Source organism: Rhamphochromis longiceps, linkage group LG16 (genome assembly GCF_057381845.1).
Source record: "Rhamphochromis longiceps isolate RC_006_pf linkage group LG16, R_longiceps_female_GT1.1, whole genome shotgun sequence".
Lineage (NCBI taxonomy): Eukaryota > Metazoa > Chordata > Actinopteri > Cichliformes > Cichlidae > Rhamphochromis > Rhamphochromis longiceps.
In genome coordinates, this window is record NC_140572.1 from 4718334 (window position 1) to 4734366 (window position 16033).

The following is a 16033-nucleotide window of genomic DNA, read 5'->3' on the forward strand; positions in this document are numbered from 1 at the left end:
TTTTCACCACCAGATGTCACCGGAGAGGACTGTGTTGAAAAGCTTCGAGTAATGAACCGTTTTTCAATACAAGCTTCAGTGCTTCGGAAAGCTTCATTTGGCCATCACTAGTGGGGGAGGTTCAGTTTGCCATGTTGCAACGAGCTTAGCTTCTGTCTGCTAGCTTGCGCTGCGCTCAGTGGATCTGTGCTCGACAGTGCAGCCTAGGCGGAGTAGTCGAACACAGATCCACTGAGCGCTCAACACAGACAGCATCGTCAGAAGGAAAGTTGATAAAATAAATTAAAAATTTTGTATTGTTCGATACATATGCGTACCGAACCGAAAGCACTGTATCGAACGGTTCAATATCGATACGAGTATCATTGCACCCCTAATATATGTGTATATATATGTGTGTGTGTGTTTCTGTGGTTCAGCATTATGATGAACCACAGAAACACACACACACACACACACACACACACACACATATATATACATATATATGTGTGTGTGTGTGTTTCTGTGGTTCAGCATTATGATGAACCACAGAAACACACACACACACACACACACACACACACACATATATATATATATGTATATATATATATGTGTGTGTGTGTGTGTGTGTGTGTGTGTGTGTGTGTGTGTGTGTGTGAGAGTGTGTGTGTGTGTGTGTGTGTGTGTGTGTGTGTGTGTGTGTGTGTGTGTGTGTGTGTGTGTGTGTTTCTGCTGAACCACATCATAATGAATAAATGGATAAATTTCCGAAATCCCGGAGCAATGCAAATTAGCCGGTGCGAGGTAAGGAGCTCTGTCATTGGTTAGACAGTCTTAGCTTTGCACCTATACCAAAGGCCATTCAGCCTCTGTGTTTACACTCTGCCTACACAGATGTTGGACATGAGACGACACAGGAAAAGGATTTTTGATGTGAGGTTTTTATTGAGATTTTATTTCTTTTTTTTCTGATTTGAAGTATTTATTAATGGAATAATAATTTATTTTCAAATACTGATTTATAAATATTTTTTTTATTTTCAATTAAATTACTAGATAATAAATTACTTTTGTATTGAATAAATAAAATAACTTAAAAATGAATTTGTAAATTAATATTTTATCGCACAATTCATTGTTTAAGCAAAGAACTTTTTATTTCGATGCACTGGATCTTCTGGTCCTCTGCACATAAGTGGATTTCCATTTAGACTTTATATAGACAACAACTCAAAGTGCTTTACAACAAGTCACATTCACCCATACGATCATCTAGTGCTGTACTTTAAACACTTTAAACACAAACACGGATACTGTGGGGAGAGGCCACAGAGGCACAGGGAGAAAACTCACACTGAAATCCAACAATTAAAGAGGAACCTTCTCGATGTAACACTACCATCCTGCAAGATGACCTGGTCCTGGGCCATCTTAATAAGCATGCTGTGCACAGTAGTTTCATATTCCTGCCAGAACAAACACCAGACAGTTTGTACACAAGGCTCAGATTCTCGCTTTGCCAGATACAGACAATAGTTTAAGATCCTAATGTCTCTGCACAGCTCTGTATGTACTGAAATATCCAACCTCAGATATTTCCTGCTCACTCTCTGCACCGCCTTAGACAACAAGTAGTTCATGCTATACATAGCATTGACTTTTCATTCCAGCCATGTGCACTCATCAGGGCATCAGTGCTGCCGTAGTAACCACACTAACACTTCCTTGCACCTGTTGAAATGGCCTCAGTCTGATCGTGCCCTGAACAAACTCACCTTTAACATCCCACACACGGACTAAATATGTGCGTGTCAATAACACGTGACAGGAGAACATGCTGGTTGTCTGTCATGGGGCTGAATTAGAAACAGAGCAGGAACTACAGTTTGTCAGATTAAGACTGATCAGGTCCAACATCCGCTCCCAGCACTGATTTACACGTTTGGTGTCACATTGAAGGAAACGCCTACTGGCACAACCTGCATGTGTTAAACTGCTCCTGCGTGTAAACAGCGTGTCACTTACGGCTTTTTGCATCACAAGGACGCGCACTGGCGTCTCAGGGTGACTCAGATGTTTGCTGAATGAGGTGTAGACCGGACTAGGCGGGACTCATTTCACCAAAACACGAGCTTTTCCACCCACCAGTGTTTATCTGTGTGCTTATTTTAAAGAATTATTCCATCGTTATCAAATACAAAGCATTACACGCACGTCGCGCCGTTTCTGCTGAGTCAGACACCAGTGCTCCCGTGTGCTGATTCTCGGGTCCATCTTAAACTGGTGTGTTTGCGAATGAACTTCGGTAAAACGTTACCGGGCGCGCAGAGGGTCTCGGAGGCGTGTCGTACCTGTCGGGTGGTCGCGGGCTCCTCGTTCCCGGTGGGTGAAGGTGTTTCTCCTTCAAGCGATGCTGGGGTGACCGGAGAAGAAGCCATGTCCCCCCGACATCACCTCTCACTAAGCGCCGCTCCTAGTGTGACTTTCCTCGGTGTCCTCCAGCGTGCAATACGCTGCCTGGCGCGGTTTGCACGGACGGTGGACCGGTTGCGTCGCTCGTTTCCTGTGCGATCAAAGTGAGTCTTCGGCTGCACAGTGCAGCCACTGTCCCTCCTCCGGCCGGCGGACTAGTCCAGGCGAGGCGGATGACGTTGTCCCGGGTCTCGCTCGCTCTCGCACATGCAGGACTTGGCCCAGTCTGTCTTCTTCTGCCTCACTCTGCGCTCTGCTTTTCACTTCATGTCTTTTTGTTTTGTAAGGTGGCTAACACGATCACTCCTCTTCTGCCTGCAGGACTCTGTGACTGCTCTGTGCTGTGGCAGCACACTCCAGCCTGATAGTTCATTTTACAGCTTTTGGCACTGCGACGCTCTCCTCGGCTCGACAGACACAATCTCACCATGTCGGCACAATATACTGAGTGCAATCCATAACATGATTTTATCTCACTGTAACTTTTAAATCGACCAAATGTTGCGTAAATGACGTGTCACGTGAGTTGAGCACACATGCACACCCCCTGTCCTCACAGCAGACATTCATCTTAGCCCCCCCCCCCCCCCCTTGTGTTTTGAGATCATTGCTGCAACAAAAAGTTGCCACACATATTTCTACATGAAACGTACTGATTCAGTTGGCACATATTTAATATATATTAAATATAATATAATGTTGTTTTGTTGAGTGGCTGAAATAAAGCTGAATCACATCACAGGAACGACACAGCCCTGTTCCTCCAGGCTGTTAACCTGTGAATCAGCAAACATGTATGATTTATTGTCATTCATTTGCTGAACAAACTTACCTCTGAACTTTGACCCTGAAAATTCAATTCAATTTTATTTATATAGCGCCAAATCACAACAAAAGTCGCCTCAAGGCGCTTCATAGATACAGAGAAGAACCCAACAATCATATGACCCCCCTATGAGCAGCACTTTGGCGACAGTGGGAAGGAAAAACTCCCTTTTAACAGGAAGAAACCTCCGACAGAACCAGGCTCAGGGAGGGGCGGGGCCATCTGCTGTGATTGGTTGGGGTGAGAGAAGAAAAACAGGATAAAGACATGCTGTGGAAGAGAGACAGAGGTTAATAACAGGTATGATTCAATGCAGAGAGGTCTGTTAACACAACAAGGGAGATCCAGGTTTCCCAGCTGACGAGCAGAGGGCAGCGGCTTCCACTCGTTTGAGCAGTTTGTTGCGTGACCTCCTGTCTCTCACTGAACTAAAATGCCTCCAAACAACAGCAAAATAGATGGCACTCACTCCAACGTCTTGCAGCAAAAACATTAAGTGATGGGAAGAACAGGTGATGGATGAGATGCAGATGTAACCGGTGTGATTCTGCGTTGTGTCTGATAAAAAAGGTAAAAGAAAGAAAGACCTCCCAGTAAATAATTTGCCCACTCCAGCTCTTACGACCAAATACAAACAGTGGGGAAGAGGGTTAGTTCAACCCACCACAGCTCCCAAGCTAGCAAGGAGTATATATTCATGCTAGCATTTATGGCGCCTAAAACACATTTATGATACACACATACGACACACTTATAACATCTAACAAAAACAGGCTTAATAATGACAATAATCGAACTAAAATTGCAACCAGAAACATCCAGGTGGCTAAATATGCATTATATGTGTGTTTTAAAGTGTTGGAAAGAAATGACACCCACCTCTCCCACAGGGGGATTGTAGAAAAGGGGAGAGGCAAAAGGGGTACACTGTATTTATAGGATTGCACCGAAGAAGAAGAAAAGAACGAGGAGGGGCTCTAACTGATAATGAACACAACTACAGGCTTGGAGGTCCTAAAAGTCAGGTATAAAAGGAGCAGTTTGGGGGTTTAGAACACATTATAACAATGTGATTTATGACCCTGTTACACAGAGCCAGCAGAATGAGCTGCTGCCACCACCACAATCAATGGTGACGCCAATTTAGAAAGAGCCCCAGTTGATTCCACTCTTGCCAGATGCTGAATACACATCGTCTAAAAGTGTGTGCCATTGACCAAAGGAGGAGTGGGCTGTTCACACATGCCTGTGTTCTTATGGAGCAGTCTTTGAGGATGGCGAGTCCAGAGCTGGAGGTTTAGATCTAAGAGAGTGATCCAAAGTCAGGAGAGGATTACACCCAACCTTCAGAGATCTTCCTATAAGCCAGAACTGGAAGCAGAGCCACCTTTGGCTATGATATCTTTACTGGACCCAGTAAGTCCAGTCAAGGTCAAAAACGTGGTCAGTCCCCCATTTAGTGCCATAGATCTGAAACATAGTAAACAAAATGCTAGTAAAAAGTTACAAACATGTTCAAGTTACATGTCTACAACTCCACAACAGACATACTTTGCTACTGGTGCCAAACAGTACTGCAGTCTGTAGCTTTCCAGCCATCCTTTGAACGTCTTTGAGTTTAATGTAGCCAAAACTGGATTCAGTAATCAGTGTTTATTTACAGAAGCCGTAGAGTATGGCTGCCACATGTGAACATCAGTGACGGCTCATTTAAACTGTAGGAACGATTAACCCAACATCAGAAAAATACTTCATTTTACATTAATGTGACAAATTAACACTGCTGGGACTTTTCTGGTCCTACACTGTTCATGTCCAAGTCAACACATTGTAAGATTTACACGTGGAAGGTCATCTAAGCTGCTTATGTGGAGATTACCTTTCCTTTAACAACGACCAGTTTCTTCTTTTCAGTTTTCAGTTTTATTTGTTTTTGCAAGTTAGCACAGGGTCAACATTGCAATGAAATGTGTTTGACGAGCAGCAGTCACTCGGCAGCTTGATACAGTAGGAGAAAATATAATAAAATAAAATAATAAAGAAAATAGAAAAATAGTAAGGAGCAAATATTAGAGAGACATGGTAAAAGAGAAAAGATGACTAAATATATTTGTATCTATAAATATATGTACACTAGTGATTAAATAAGAAAATCTTGAAGAGAAATATGACGGGAGGGCAGATGGGACATTGCACAGGAATGAGCAGCAGAAAATTTCAGTATTGCACTTTTAAATATAAATATCAATGACAATAAAGTGGAGTGACCAGTGCAGATTAAACAGAGTACTTGTGAAGCTGCAGGTAGCTTCTGAGTGCTGTGTTGTGTGTGTTTAAGTGTTGTGGTTGAGGTGTCGTACGGCTTGGTGGTAGAAACAGTTTTTGAGTCTTGTAGTCCGAGCAGACAGACTCCTGTAACGATGGTAACAAGGAGAACAGCTGATGTGCTGGGTGGCTGTGGTCCTTGATGATGCTGTGTGCTTTATGGAGGCACCGCTGGAGATAAATGTCCTGAATGGCAGGAAGCCTCGTGCCAGTGATGTGCTCTGCTGCCTTCACCCTCTGTAGTGATTTACGGCTGCTGGCAGAGCAGCTTCGTACCAAACAGTGATGCAGCTCGTCAGCAAGCTCTCGACTGCACACCTGTAGAAATTTGAGGTGATGTTGGCGTTCATGCCAAACTTCCTCAGCCTCCTCAGGAAGTAAAGCCGCTGGCGAGCTTTCCTGATTGTTCTCACCTCAAACACATTATTTACCCATCCAGGTGGAACATGTAGCTGTGCTCGGTTTGACAGCTTTCATCCTGGCAGCAGCGTCAGCTGAAGCATACAAGGCACACATAGATGTCACTGAGCTGGAGCTCTGGGAGAGACGTCGCCACTTTCAGGCCTTTAAACAAAGCTGTTGGAGCACAAGTCCCAAAGATTTATAGTTTCTCTTCATGTCTTCATTGTTCCTCCATGGAGAGATGTTCCAAGTAGCCTTGGCTCGAGACAGGCGTCCTGCAGGACTACCTACCAACTGTCCACTGTTTGCAGTCGTGGTAGAGTAATGTTGCCCACCAGTGACTGAAAACCATGGATTGGAGAAGAATGACAGAATTCAGTGACCTTGTGGGGCCATAACAGAGAAATGACAGCAGTGTAGTGGATCAAATAAAGAGTGATGATGTTATATTTGTGACTGTAGCAGGACCAAGGCTCAAAAGGTTGCAGGCGTTGTTAATTGAGCAGAAGATGGACGGCATCAAGCCCTCTCCTCGACAGCTACAGGATCACAGTCTGCAGGTTCAGTTATGCAACGTTTTAGCATCGATGCGTGAAGTTAAGAGCAGACAGGGAGGTTATTTTTGCACTGGGCTGGAATGACTCAGTTTACCTGTCAAAGGCTATCACGGCTGGGAGAAAACCCTCAGCATTAGTAAAGAAGGACCACGGTGGCCTCTGGGTAGAAACACTGCAGAGTTCATGTGGATACGCTGCTGCATTAGGTCAGATAGAAATATCATAAAGCATCATTAAGTAAAAACGTTTATTAAGAACAAATGTTTAAATATTGTTAACGTGTTTCCCAGAAACATCTGTAGAGACAAAGAGCTTTCTGTTGTTGCTTCGAGGAAACAAGCTCTTCTTTTTAGTTTTGTCCTGGTATTTATTCCAGGACGGACTCATCCACTGAGCAGGTTTCTTCGTTTTCCTCGTTCTGGATGCAAACTATTACAACTCGGGCTTTATTTCAGTGACAATGGCCTTAAGCTGCAATACAACAGGAAGTTACTCATATATAGTAATTTCCCAGACCATATTAAAAATCCATTAACAGGAAATACAAATGATGGGACAATGCCACAGCATGGACATTAGAACAGTTGGGAAAATTTACCTGGAAAAAGGTGAAAATGAGGCTTCATTGAACTGGAATTACAAAGACCAGGAATGTGAGATCCACCAGCCACAACTGAGGGTTTTTACACATCATATCCTCAAAGTAGAACTACAGTGATCAAAAGAATCGACTTTAATGTTATTCTTTCTTTATTTATGTCAGATTTAACCCCCCAAAAAGCTTTAATCTTTAACTAGTCTTTGGACGTAGCTACAGCACGGTCAGGTTGACAGTTTATGGGTAACATGTGGCCACCAGGCACTGCGACACACTTCCATGTTATATTACCTTGGCGTCCCGTAGGAATACAGGAGAATCATGTGAGGAATCTAAGAGTTGTTTCTTAATTCAATTCAGTTTTATTTACACAGCACCAAATCACAACAGCAGTCGTCTCAAGGTGCTTTATACTGTAAGGTAGCTCGTACAATAATACATACAGAGAAAAACCCAACAGTCATATGACCCCCTGTGAGCAGCACTTTGGCGACAGTGGGAAGAAAAAACTCCCTTTTAACAGGAAGAAACCTCCGGCAGAACCAGGCTCAGGGAGGGGCGGGGCCATCTGCTGTGATTGGTTGGGGTGAGAGAAGGAAGACAGGATAAAGACATGCTGTGGAAGAGAGACAGATGAACCGCTGAGTGTTGTCCCGTCGAGGTGGCTCTTCTATGTTGTGCATTTATGGCACCAAACCACAAATGCAAAGGAAGAAAGGGTCGAGGCACAGCACCCAGCTGCCTGACAATATTCAGGCAACGTCCAAAGCCCCACAAAGGACCTACCCACACCCCACTGGCCCCGCCCAGATCAAGGAGCTGTCACAGCAGACAAAAATGTGAAGTCCGCACATAGTCGCCATGGCACCCACCAACCCACCACACCATCCCCCATGGAGCTACCAGGAGAGGCATACTGGCCCACTGAGGATCACAGAGGAGCAGACCCAGGGGGGCTGACAGCACAGCCCCCACCCACCAGTCGTGCAGCTTATTTTATCTTGTCAGCGTGAGCCCCACCTAAAGGGGACAGAGGGATTAGTGAGTTGCATTAGTGGGGCAGGAGAGAGTGAAGCAGGGGAGCCAATGTCACTGCGATACGACTCCTCAACACCATCCAGCCTGCCCCACCACTCATAATGAGTCCTGCTGTGCTCTGTAGCAATGATGCATTTTATGTGTGTGTGCCAGGTTAGTGCTGTGGATTCAAAGGAGCACAGTTCCACTAAACAGGAGATCAGGATAAACCCCAGTAACCAACCCTGCCCCTGCCATCACATATTCTCAATCCCAACAGAGGCCAGCCCCACAATGACATGCCACACGTGATACACAGCCAACATTACTGTTATAATTACATGTTTCCTTTATTACTTTCCTTTCAACCTCTTTATTTTGCACCTTAAACTTTCTTCGGTTGCTACAAGCCACAAAGTCCTTTATGGTTTGTCCCTGTTGTGTGGAGGGCTGTTTTTAAGAGCTCAAAAATGGGTGTATCAGAGTCAAACAGGCAGCACAGTGCAAAAGTGGTTGGCACTGTTTCCTGACAGCAAGAAGGTTCTGGGTTCAAATCCAACATCTAAGCTGTTTGCATGCTCTCCCCATGTCTGGGTCCTCTCTGGGTTCTCTGGCTCCCACAGTCCAAAGACGAGCAGTTAGTGGGGTTAGGTTGATTGGTGTATGTGCCCATGAGTATGAGTGTACACGGGTGTTTCTCTGTGTTAGTGACAGTCTGACAGAAGGCTGCATCCCTCAGCCTCATGTGGGCTGTGTAGCCCCTTTACCACTGCAGTGAGAGCTCAGACCTGTTTCTGGTGGGTGGTGGACTCCTCCAGGGCTTCCCCTGATTCCCCTTCTGCCACAGAAGACTGTGGCCTCAGAAACTCATATCTGCTTTTTGCAAATGAAGCGAACCTGTTGGCTTCATCAGCAGGGGCGGATCTAGAAGGGTGGCATGGGGTGGCAAGTGCCACCCTAAAATGATCCCTTGCCACCCCAAGTGCCACCCCAGTTTTGCATATGACAGTGTTGTTTATTAAAATAAGTTTAACAGTTTGAGCGTAGTTACAGTCAGCAGTGAATATAAATGCTAGAACTGGATATATTCCATAGTGTCCCCCCCTCCACATTAACAAATGGTTCAGCTCATAGCAGGACGGCTTTCTTCTTGTTTTCAGCAGCAAGTGATGCTTATGATTGTGCCAGAGCACATTTTGAACAACACCATGGGAATTTTGGATTTTACACAGGTGGGTGGATGTTACACTGTGGAAATGGAAGGAAGGTGAGTGCTATTTTAAATGGTTGTAGAAAATGAAAAAACAGCAGGTGTATTGGCTGCATTTTTAGATAAATAGTTGTATCTGTTTACAAAATGTACAATTTATATTTGCATTTCAAGTTATAAACATTTACCCAACACGTCTGTGGTTTTTTTACAGTAAAAAATACTGCTAGGATTTTAGGTTCTTTGTGTGATTTCAGATCAGTAATAGTTACATTAATAGTAATAGTAATACTAATGCAGTATGTCAGTGAAAAAACAACTAAATTCAGTTGAGCTGAAAAGATACCAAACAAAGCAAGAGGAGGAAAAAATAAAATGAAACAATCTGAGGGTGAAATACAAACGTAAACTCAAAGGAGTCACAAATGTCCGGTTGTATTTCAGACCTCAGAGGGTGAATCCAACAAATCATGAAAAATGAGGTTTACATGTTTGTTCATGACAGTGCAGATTTCTGACATTTTGTGTAATTTAAGCTGTAACAATGTGACTGTTTTCTAACAAAAACAGTGAAACTTAAGTTAGACTTGTGTTTGTAAATGAAGCGCCCCATGTTGTGTAGCTTTCTGGAGTTTATACTTATTGGGCTACATATGTATTTAATATACAGGCTGTACAGTACATAACATCAAAACTCACATGTTTCATGTAACTAAAGTGTGTAATCATGTGGGTACAGACAATAATTAAGTTATAGACTATATTTATATGAAAAACGTGCATACTTACTGCATTTGAATCATTTTAACCACATGTAACCACCTGCATATGTGTTTGGGGGGAAAAGGCTTTGATTTTGCCACCCTAAGAAAATTTCTCTAGAGCCGCCCCTGACCATTTCACAGGATTTGCATTTAAAGATGCAACAAGACTAAAATGGTTAGGGTCAGGAGGTCAAAGGTCAGAGCTCCTGTGGGTCTGAGGGCGGCCTCACGCTGGAGAAGGATGAAGGAGTCTGACCTGAGCCAGTGTTTGACATGAACACATCAGCACTGCTGTCAGTGAGCCTAACGACAGCCGTTAGCATCATTTCAGTGTTTCAGTCATAAAAACACTTCCTGTCTCTGTGGTGGTTACAGTGACATCATGTAGTTTGTACTTTGAGTTCACTCAGCGCCCACAGAGGACGTCACAGCCCTTTACCTCCTTTACTGTGACTGTGATTAATATTTACACACGAGACACCTGCAGAGCTCTGACGCTGAGCTAGCACACAGCATGCTAACACTAAGCTAAGCTAACACTAAGCTAACACTAAGCTAACGCTAAGCTAGCCAAGAACCCAGAGTGACGTAAAGCTGAGTAAACACTGACCCCAGACCAGCACCGTGATAAAGTGAGCTGCTGCTGCTGAACTTGAACAGGTAACAAAGTGATGAGCAGTCAGGCTGCAGGTTTCTACCTGTTCATGCTTCTACAGTAGAATCACTTTGAAGTGTCTTTGTGCTGTTTCATCTTTGATTTGTGTTCATAAACACTCAGAGAAACATCACGTGACCTCATCAGGATCTGTGTTGGTGTGTGGGGCTGTACCTCAGCTTTATGTTGTTACATGCTCATTTGTTCATTTTACACAGTAACATCAAAGTAATGTTATGAGGAGTAATGAAGTAACGTACTCCATTACTTTTAATCAAAGTGTTCTGTGTAATATGTGTAATAATGACTGTTTTGAGTAATGACCAACACTGATCACAACAAAGAGGAAATGCCTCCAACATGCACAAACATTTGAGCCACAACATGCAGTTAATGTGCACAAATGTCTTTGATATGCTGCTCAGTGATGGTGGTGACTGTCAGAGCAGAGCTACTGAGAATCAATAAGTAATATCAATGATGGGATCAGAATCACTAAATTCTTCTCATCCCTGTCAGTATCATACATGTGCTGTATAATGTGATAAATGTAGAGGTGCTGGCTGTTCTCTCACTCTGCTGTTTAGCTGTAAAGGACGCCTCCCTGCCTTTGTCTCATTCATGACCTTTAATAGTCTCTTCTAACATGCAGAGATCTGTATGATCTGTTTCATAGAGTCTAACCAGCCTGTACAGGTAACAACAACAGTCACTGCATCACTGACACACAAACGTCATCTCTGTCAATAACAACATTCATACATGGAATAAAAACACATCAGTGGATCATTGCTGGAGCTGATGTTTGTGCTCCTGGTGCAAAGGCTCTCAGTTTGCTCCTTGAAATAACATCAGTGGTGGGTCAGCGACATGCTTTCTTTCCCTCTCAGGTTTAAATATCTGGGACTCTCCACCGTTTGGTTTTAGAGCTGAAGAAGCTTCTCAGATGAAACGTCTTCCAGAAACTTAAAGACGTCTCTTTTCTCTCCAAGCTCCTTAGATCACATGACCTGGATGACTGAACCTACAGACATATTGACCTGGTTTCATGGTCACATGACAGGTCAGAGGTCAGCGACTGTAACTCAGTTCCTCCTGTTAATGTGAACTCACTGAGTGTTTGTGGTTTACCTCTCAGACTGACTGAAGATGATGATGGAGGAAGAGGAGGACAGAGCAGAGTCTGCAGGGTCCCGCTGTCCGTCTGTGAGGAGTGACCGGTCCAAAGATTTCCCTCCAGACTTCAGTGGTGAACCTGGAGCAACGAGGTCAGAGAGCTGTGATGACTCCTTTACATGTTTGTGTTTCCTGGATAAATATGACCTGAAACATCCTCAGATTGTTACAAAGATTCATTAAAAAGAAAACAATGAAAGAGAAAAGATCCAAATGTTCGACTTGGTCATTTGCTGTTTGAGGACAGTGATGCTCATATCTGTGGGGAAAGTGTGACCTGAGTGGGTTCATGTTTGTCTTTAAAGAACAGAGCTGCTCTGATTCTCTTTGTGTCTGATCTGTTAAACAGTCTGAGAGGTCACACAGAGACCCAGCAGCTAAAGCCTGGATCATACTGGCTGCTGTTACTCCATCAGGACAACACTGAACCACAGTGGTGTGGATGTAGTGGATAAATCCCACCATACTGATGCTCAGAGTTAACCACAGGGAACAAAACCAGATGTTACCTTCAGATTGTGACCTTTGGAGTGGACGATGCAGATTTCAATAGAGAATAAATGTTGTTGTTTTTCAGCTGTGAAGAAAGAATCTAATTTTCTGAACTTAAGAATTTATGATGCTGGAAACAACATGGAGACTATAACACAACATTTCCACTGTGTTCATAGAATGAATGTAAAACTGTCAGACATTCATTAAATATGCAAAATGTCTACAGAAGCATCAGAGGGTCAGACGTGAAGCACTCAGTGATTTTGATCAAATGACTCATCAGTTATTGATCTGTACTACACTGATCTACCACGTTAGTAAAGCTGGTGTTCTGGTGGTGGAGGGAGACTCGGATCATGTTCTGGTTTTGGAGCAGTGATCTGCTGATGGTTCAGTTTGATGAGCTTCTTCAAAATCATCCCTGACATCACCACTGAAAGGACGTCCATGAAAACAGACTGAAAATTACTGATATGTTCACAATCTGAGAGTTTAAAACTTGACAGACTTGATTCAGATGAAGTTATTTGAGCAGAAACTCCTGGATCTTTATCCTGTGTTGATCTAATCCTTCATGGTTCCTCCACAGAGTGGACCAGCAGAGCTCAGAGGTTCCCAGTGGTCAGTCTGCCCAGCAGCATCAAACACAGCTGGACTCCATATTTATGGTCTGTACATGTACAACAACTACTGTTACATCTGTTCTGTTCACAGTCGTCTCCATGCTGCTCTTTGTAGACCAGTGGATCGTCAGTGTGTCCGACATGGATCTGATGTTTGGCTCCATGATTTCAGTCTGATTGGCTCATTCATAAATATTCTGTTCCAGCTGCTGGAGGACAACATCATCACTTTTGTGAAGAACGAGCTGAAGAAGATCCAGAAGGTTCTGAGTCCAGATTATCCAGAATGCTTTGAGAGTCAGAGGAGCAGCAGCAGAGAGGCATTTGTGAAGATCACAGTGGACTTCCTGATGAGAATGAAGCAGGAGGAGCTGGCTGACCGTCTGCAGAGACGTAAGAGGATTTATCTAAAGATTTAAGCTGCTGGATAAATGAACATTTTCCAGAGATGGAAGATGGAGCAACATGTTTTAAAGATTAGTTCTTTTTGGAATTGAGTGTTTATTTTTCTTCTCATTCAGAGCTTCAAGCTGCAGTTTGTCATCGTAACCTTAAATCCACCCTGAAGAAGAAGTTCCAGTGTGTGTTTGAGGGCATCGCTAAAGCAGGAAACCCAACCCTCCTGAATCAGATCTACACAGAGCTCTACATCACAGAGGGAGGGACTGCAGAGGTCAATGATGAACATGAGGTCAGACAGATTGAAACAGCATCCAGGAAACCAGACAGACCAGAAACAACAATCAGACAAGAAGACATCTTTAAAGCCTCACCTGGAAGAGATGAACCAATCAGAACAGTGCTGACAAAGGGAGTGGCTGGCATTGGGAAAACAGTCTTAACACAGAAATACAGCCTGGACTGGGCTGAAGACAAAGCCAACCAGGACATCCAGTTCATATTTCCATTCACTTTCAGAGAGCTGAATGTGCTGAAAGAGGAAAAGTTCAGCTTGGTGGGACTTGTTCATCACTTCTTTACTGAAACCAAAGAAGCAGGAATCTGCAGCTTTGAAGACTTCCAGGTTGTGTTCATCTTTGATGGTCTGGATGAGTGTCGACTTCCTCTGGACTTCCACAAAACTACAATCCTAACTGACCCTAGAAAGTCCACCTCAGTGGATGTGCTGCTGATAAACCTCATCAGGGGGAAACTGCTTCCCTCTGCTCGCCTCTGGATAACCACACGACCTGCAGCAGCCAATCAGATCCCTCCTGACTGCGTTGGCATGGTGACAGAGGTCAGAGGGTTCACTGACCCACAGAAGGAGGAGTACTTCAGGAAGAGATTCAGAGATGAGGAGCAGGCCAGCAGGATCATCTCCCACATCAAGAAAGCTCGAAGCCTCCACATCATGTGCCACATCCCAGTCTTCTGCTGGATCACTGCTACAGTTCTGGAGGATGTGCTGGAAACCAGAGAGGGAGGACAGCTGCCCAAGACCCTGACTGAGATGTACATCCACTTCCTGGTGGTTCAGGCCAAAGTGAAGAAGGTCAAGTATGATGGAGGAACTGAGACAGATCCACACTGGAGTCCAGAGAGCAGGAAGATGATGGAGTCTCTGGGAAAACTGGCTTTTGATCAGCTGCAGAAAGGAAACCTGATCTTCTATGAATCAGACCTGACAGAGTGTGGCATCGATATCAGAGCAGCCTCAGTGTACTCAGGAGTGTTCACACAGATCTTTAAAGAGGAGAGAGGACTGTACCAGGACAAGGTGTTCTGCTTCATCCATCTGAGTGTTCAGGAGTTTCTGGCTGCTCTTCATGTCCATCTGACCTTCATCAACTCTGGACTCAATCTGCTGGAACAACAACAAACAACCTCCTGGTGGTTTAAACCATCTCTTCACCAGAGTGCTGTGAACAAGGCCTTACAGAGTCCAAATGGACACCTGGACTTGTTCCTCCGCTTCCTCCTGGGTCTTTCCCTGCAGACCAATCAGACTCTCCTACGAGGTCTGCTGACACAGACAGGAAGTAGCTCACAGACCAATAAGAAAACAGTCCAGTACATCAAGGAGAAGCTCAGTGAGAATCTGTCTGCAGAGAAAAGCATCAATCTGTTCCACTGTCTGAATGAACTGAATGATCGTTCTCTAGTGGAGGAGATCCAACAGTCCCTGAGATCAGGAAGTCTCTCCACAGATGAACTGTCTCCTGCTCAGTGGTCAGCTCTGGTCTTCATCTTACTGTCATCAGAAGAAGATCTGGATGTGTTTGACCTGAAGAAATACTCTGCTTCAGAGGAGGCTCTTCTGAGGCTGCTGCCAGTGGTCAAAGCCTCCAACAAAGCTCTGTGAGTACATTTGTACTCATGTCTTTACTTTTAACATCCAACTGTGTCAGTAATTTATTTCACCAGGATTTCTGTCTCTGTATGAATTTGTATCCTAAAGTTTTGGGATTTCTCCAATACAACTGTGACCTCTTTGATGCCTCCAGAACTCGAGACGCTGGATTCACCATAAACTCTGATCATCACTGATAACATAACAGCTTATGTTATCAGTCTGTTTAAACACTTAGGCTGCATGTGCCTGATGTTGTGATACTTTATATTCACATGCATGCTCCTAGATACATTTCTACTGCAGGTCTATTTTAGTCACAAATGTTGGTGAAACACTTGCTTTTACATGCATGGTGGGTCCTGCATTAAAGAAAGCATTTGAATTACTCAGTGAATCCTGGCAGCCAGAGAAACATCCTTAGTTCCACTTTAAACTAAACTCTGCTTCGGTCTTCCACAGTGTGTTTGTTGTTTCTTTGTTGTTGTTGGCTTGCTCTCTCCTCTCACTCCAATCTGGTTGCAGCAGATGTTTGTCCCTCCCTGAACCTGCAGACTTGGGTGCAGCACCTCAGTTCATCTTCAGTCTGAAACCAGCTGTTGTAGCTATATCCCCTCAAGCACACCTTCCCTGGT

General features: G+C 44.0%; 2 protein-coding genes and 1 long non-coding RNA gene across 3 annotated transcripts in view; 2 read left to right on the top strand and 1 right to left on the bottom strand.

Annotated features, from left to right (window-relative positions):
• Nucleotides 1-16033, bottom strand: part of LOC146650428 (uncharacterized) — a 387448-nt gene that overhangs the window by 329781 nt on the left and 41634 nt on the right. The gene's annotated exons all lie outside the window — the stretch shown is intronic.
• Nucleotides 1-16033, top strand: part of LOC146650432 (protein NLRC3-like) — a 241341-nt gene that overhangs the window by 196014 nt on the left and 29294 nt on the right. Inside the window, exons 2-5 of the mRNA XM_085385511.1 lie at nucleotides 11950-12079; nucleotides 13072-13150; nucleotides 13312-13498; nucleotides 13627-15406. Of these exons, the coding sequence (XP_085241637.1) occupies nucleotides 11961-12079; nucleotides 13072-13150; nucleotides 13312-13498; nucleotides 13627-15406 (2165 nt within the window). The 5' untranslated portion in view covers nucleotides 11950-11960. The remainder of the gene's footprint in view (nucleotides 1-11949; nucleotides 12080-13071; nucleotides 13151-13311; nucleotides 13499-13626; nucleotides 15407-16033) is intronic.
• LOC146650439 (uncharacterized) overlaps nucleotides 1-16033 on the top strand; it is a 153374-nt gene that overhangs the window by 46885 nt on the left and 90456 nt on the right. The window lies entirely within an intron of this gene.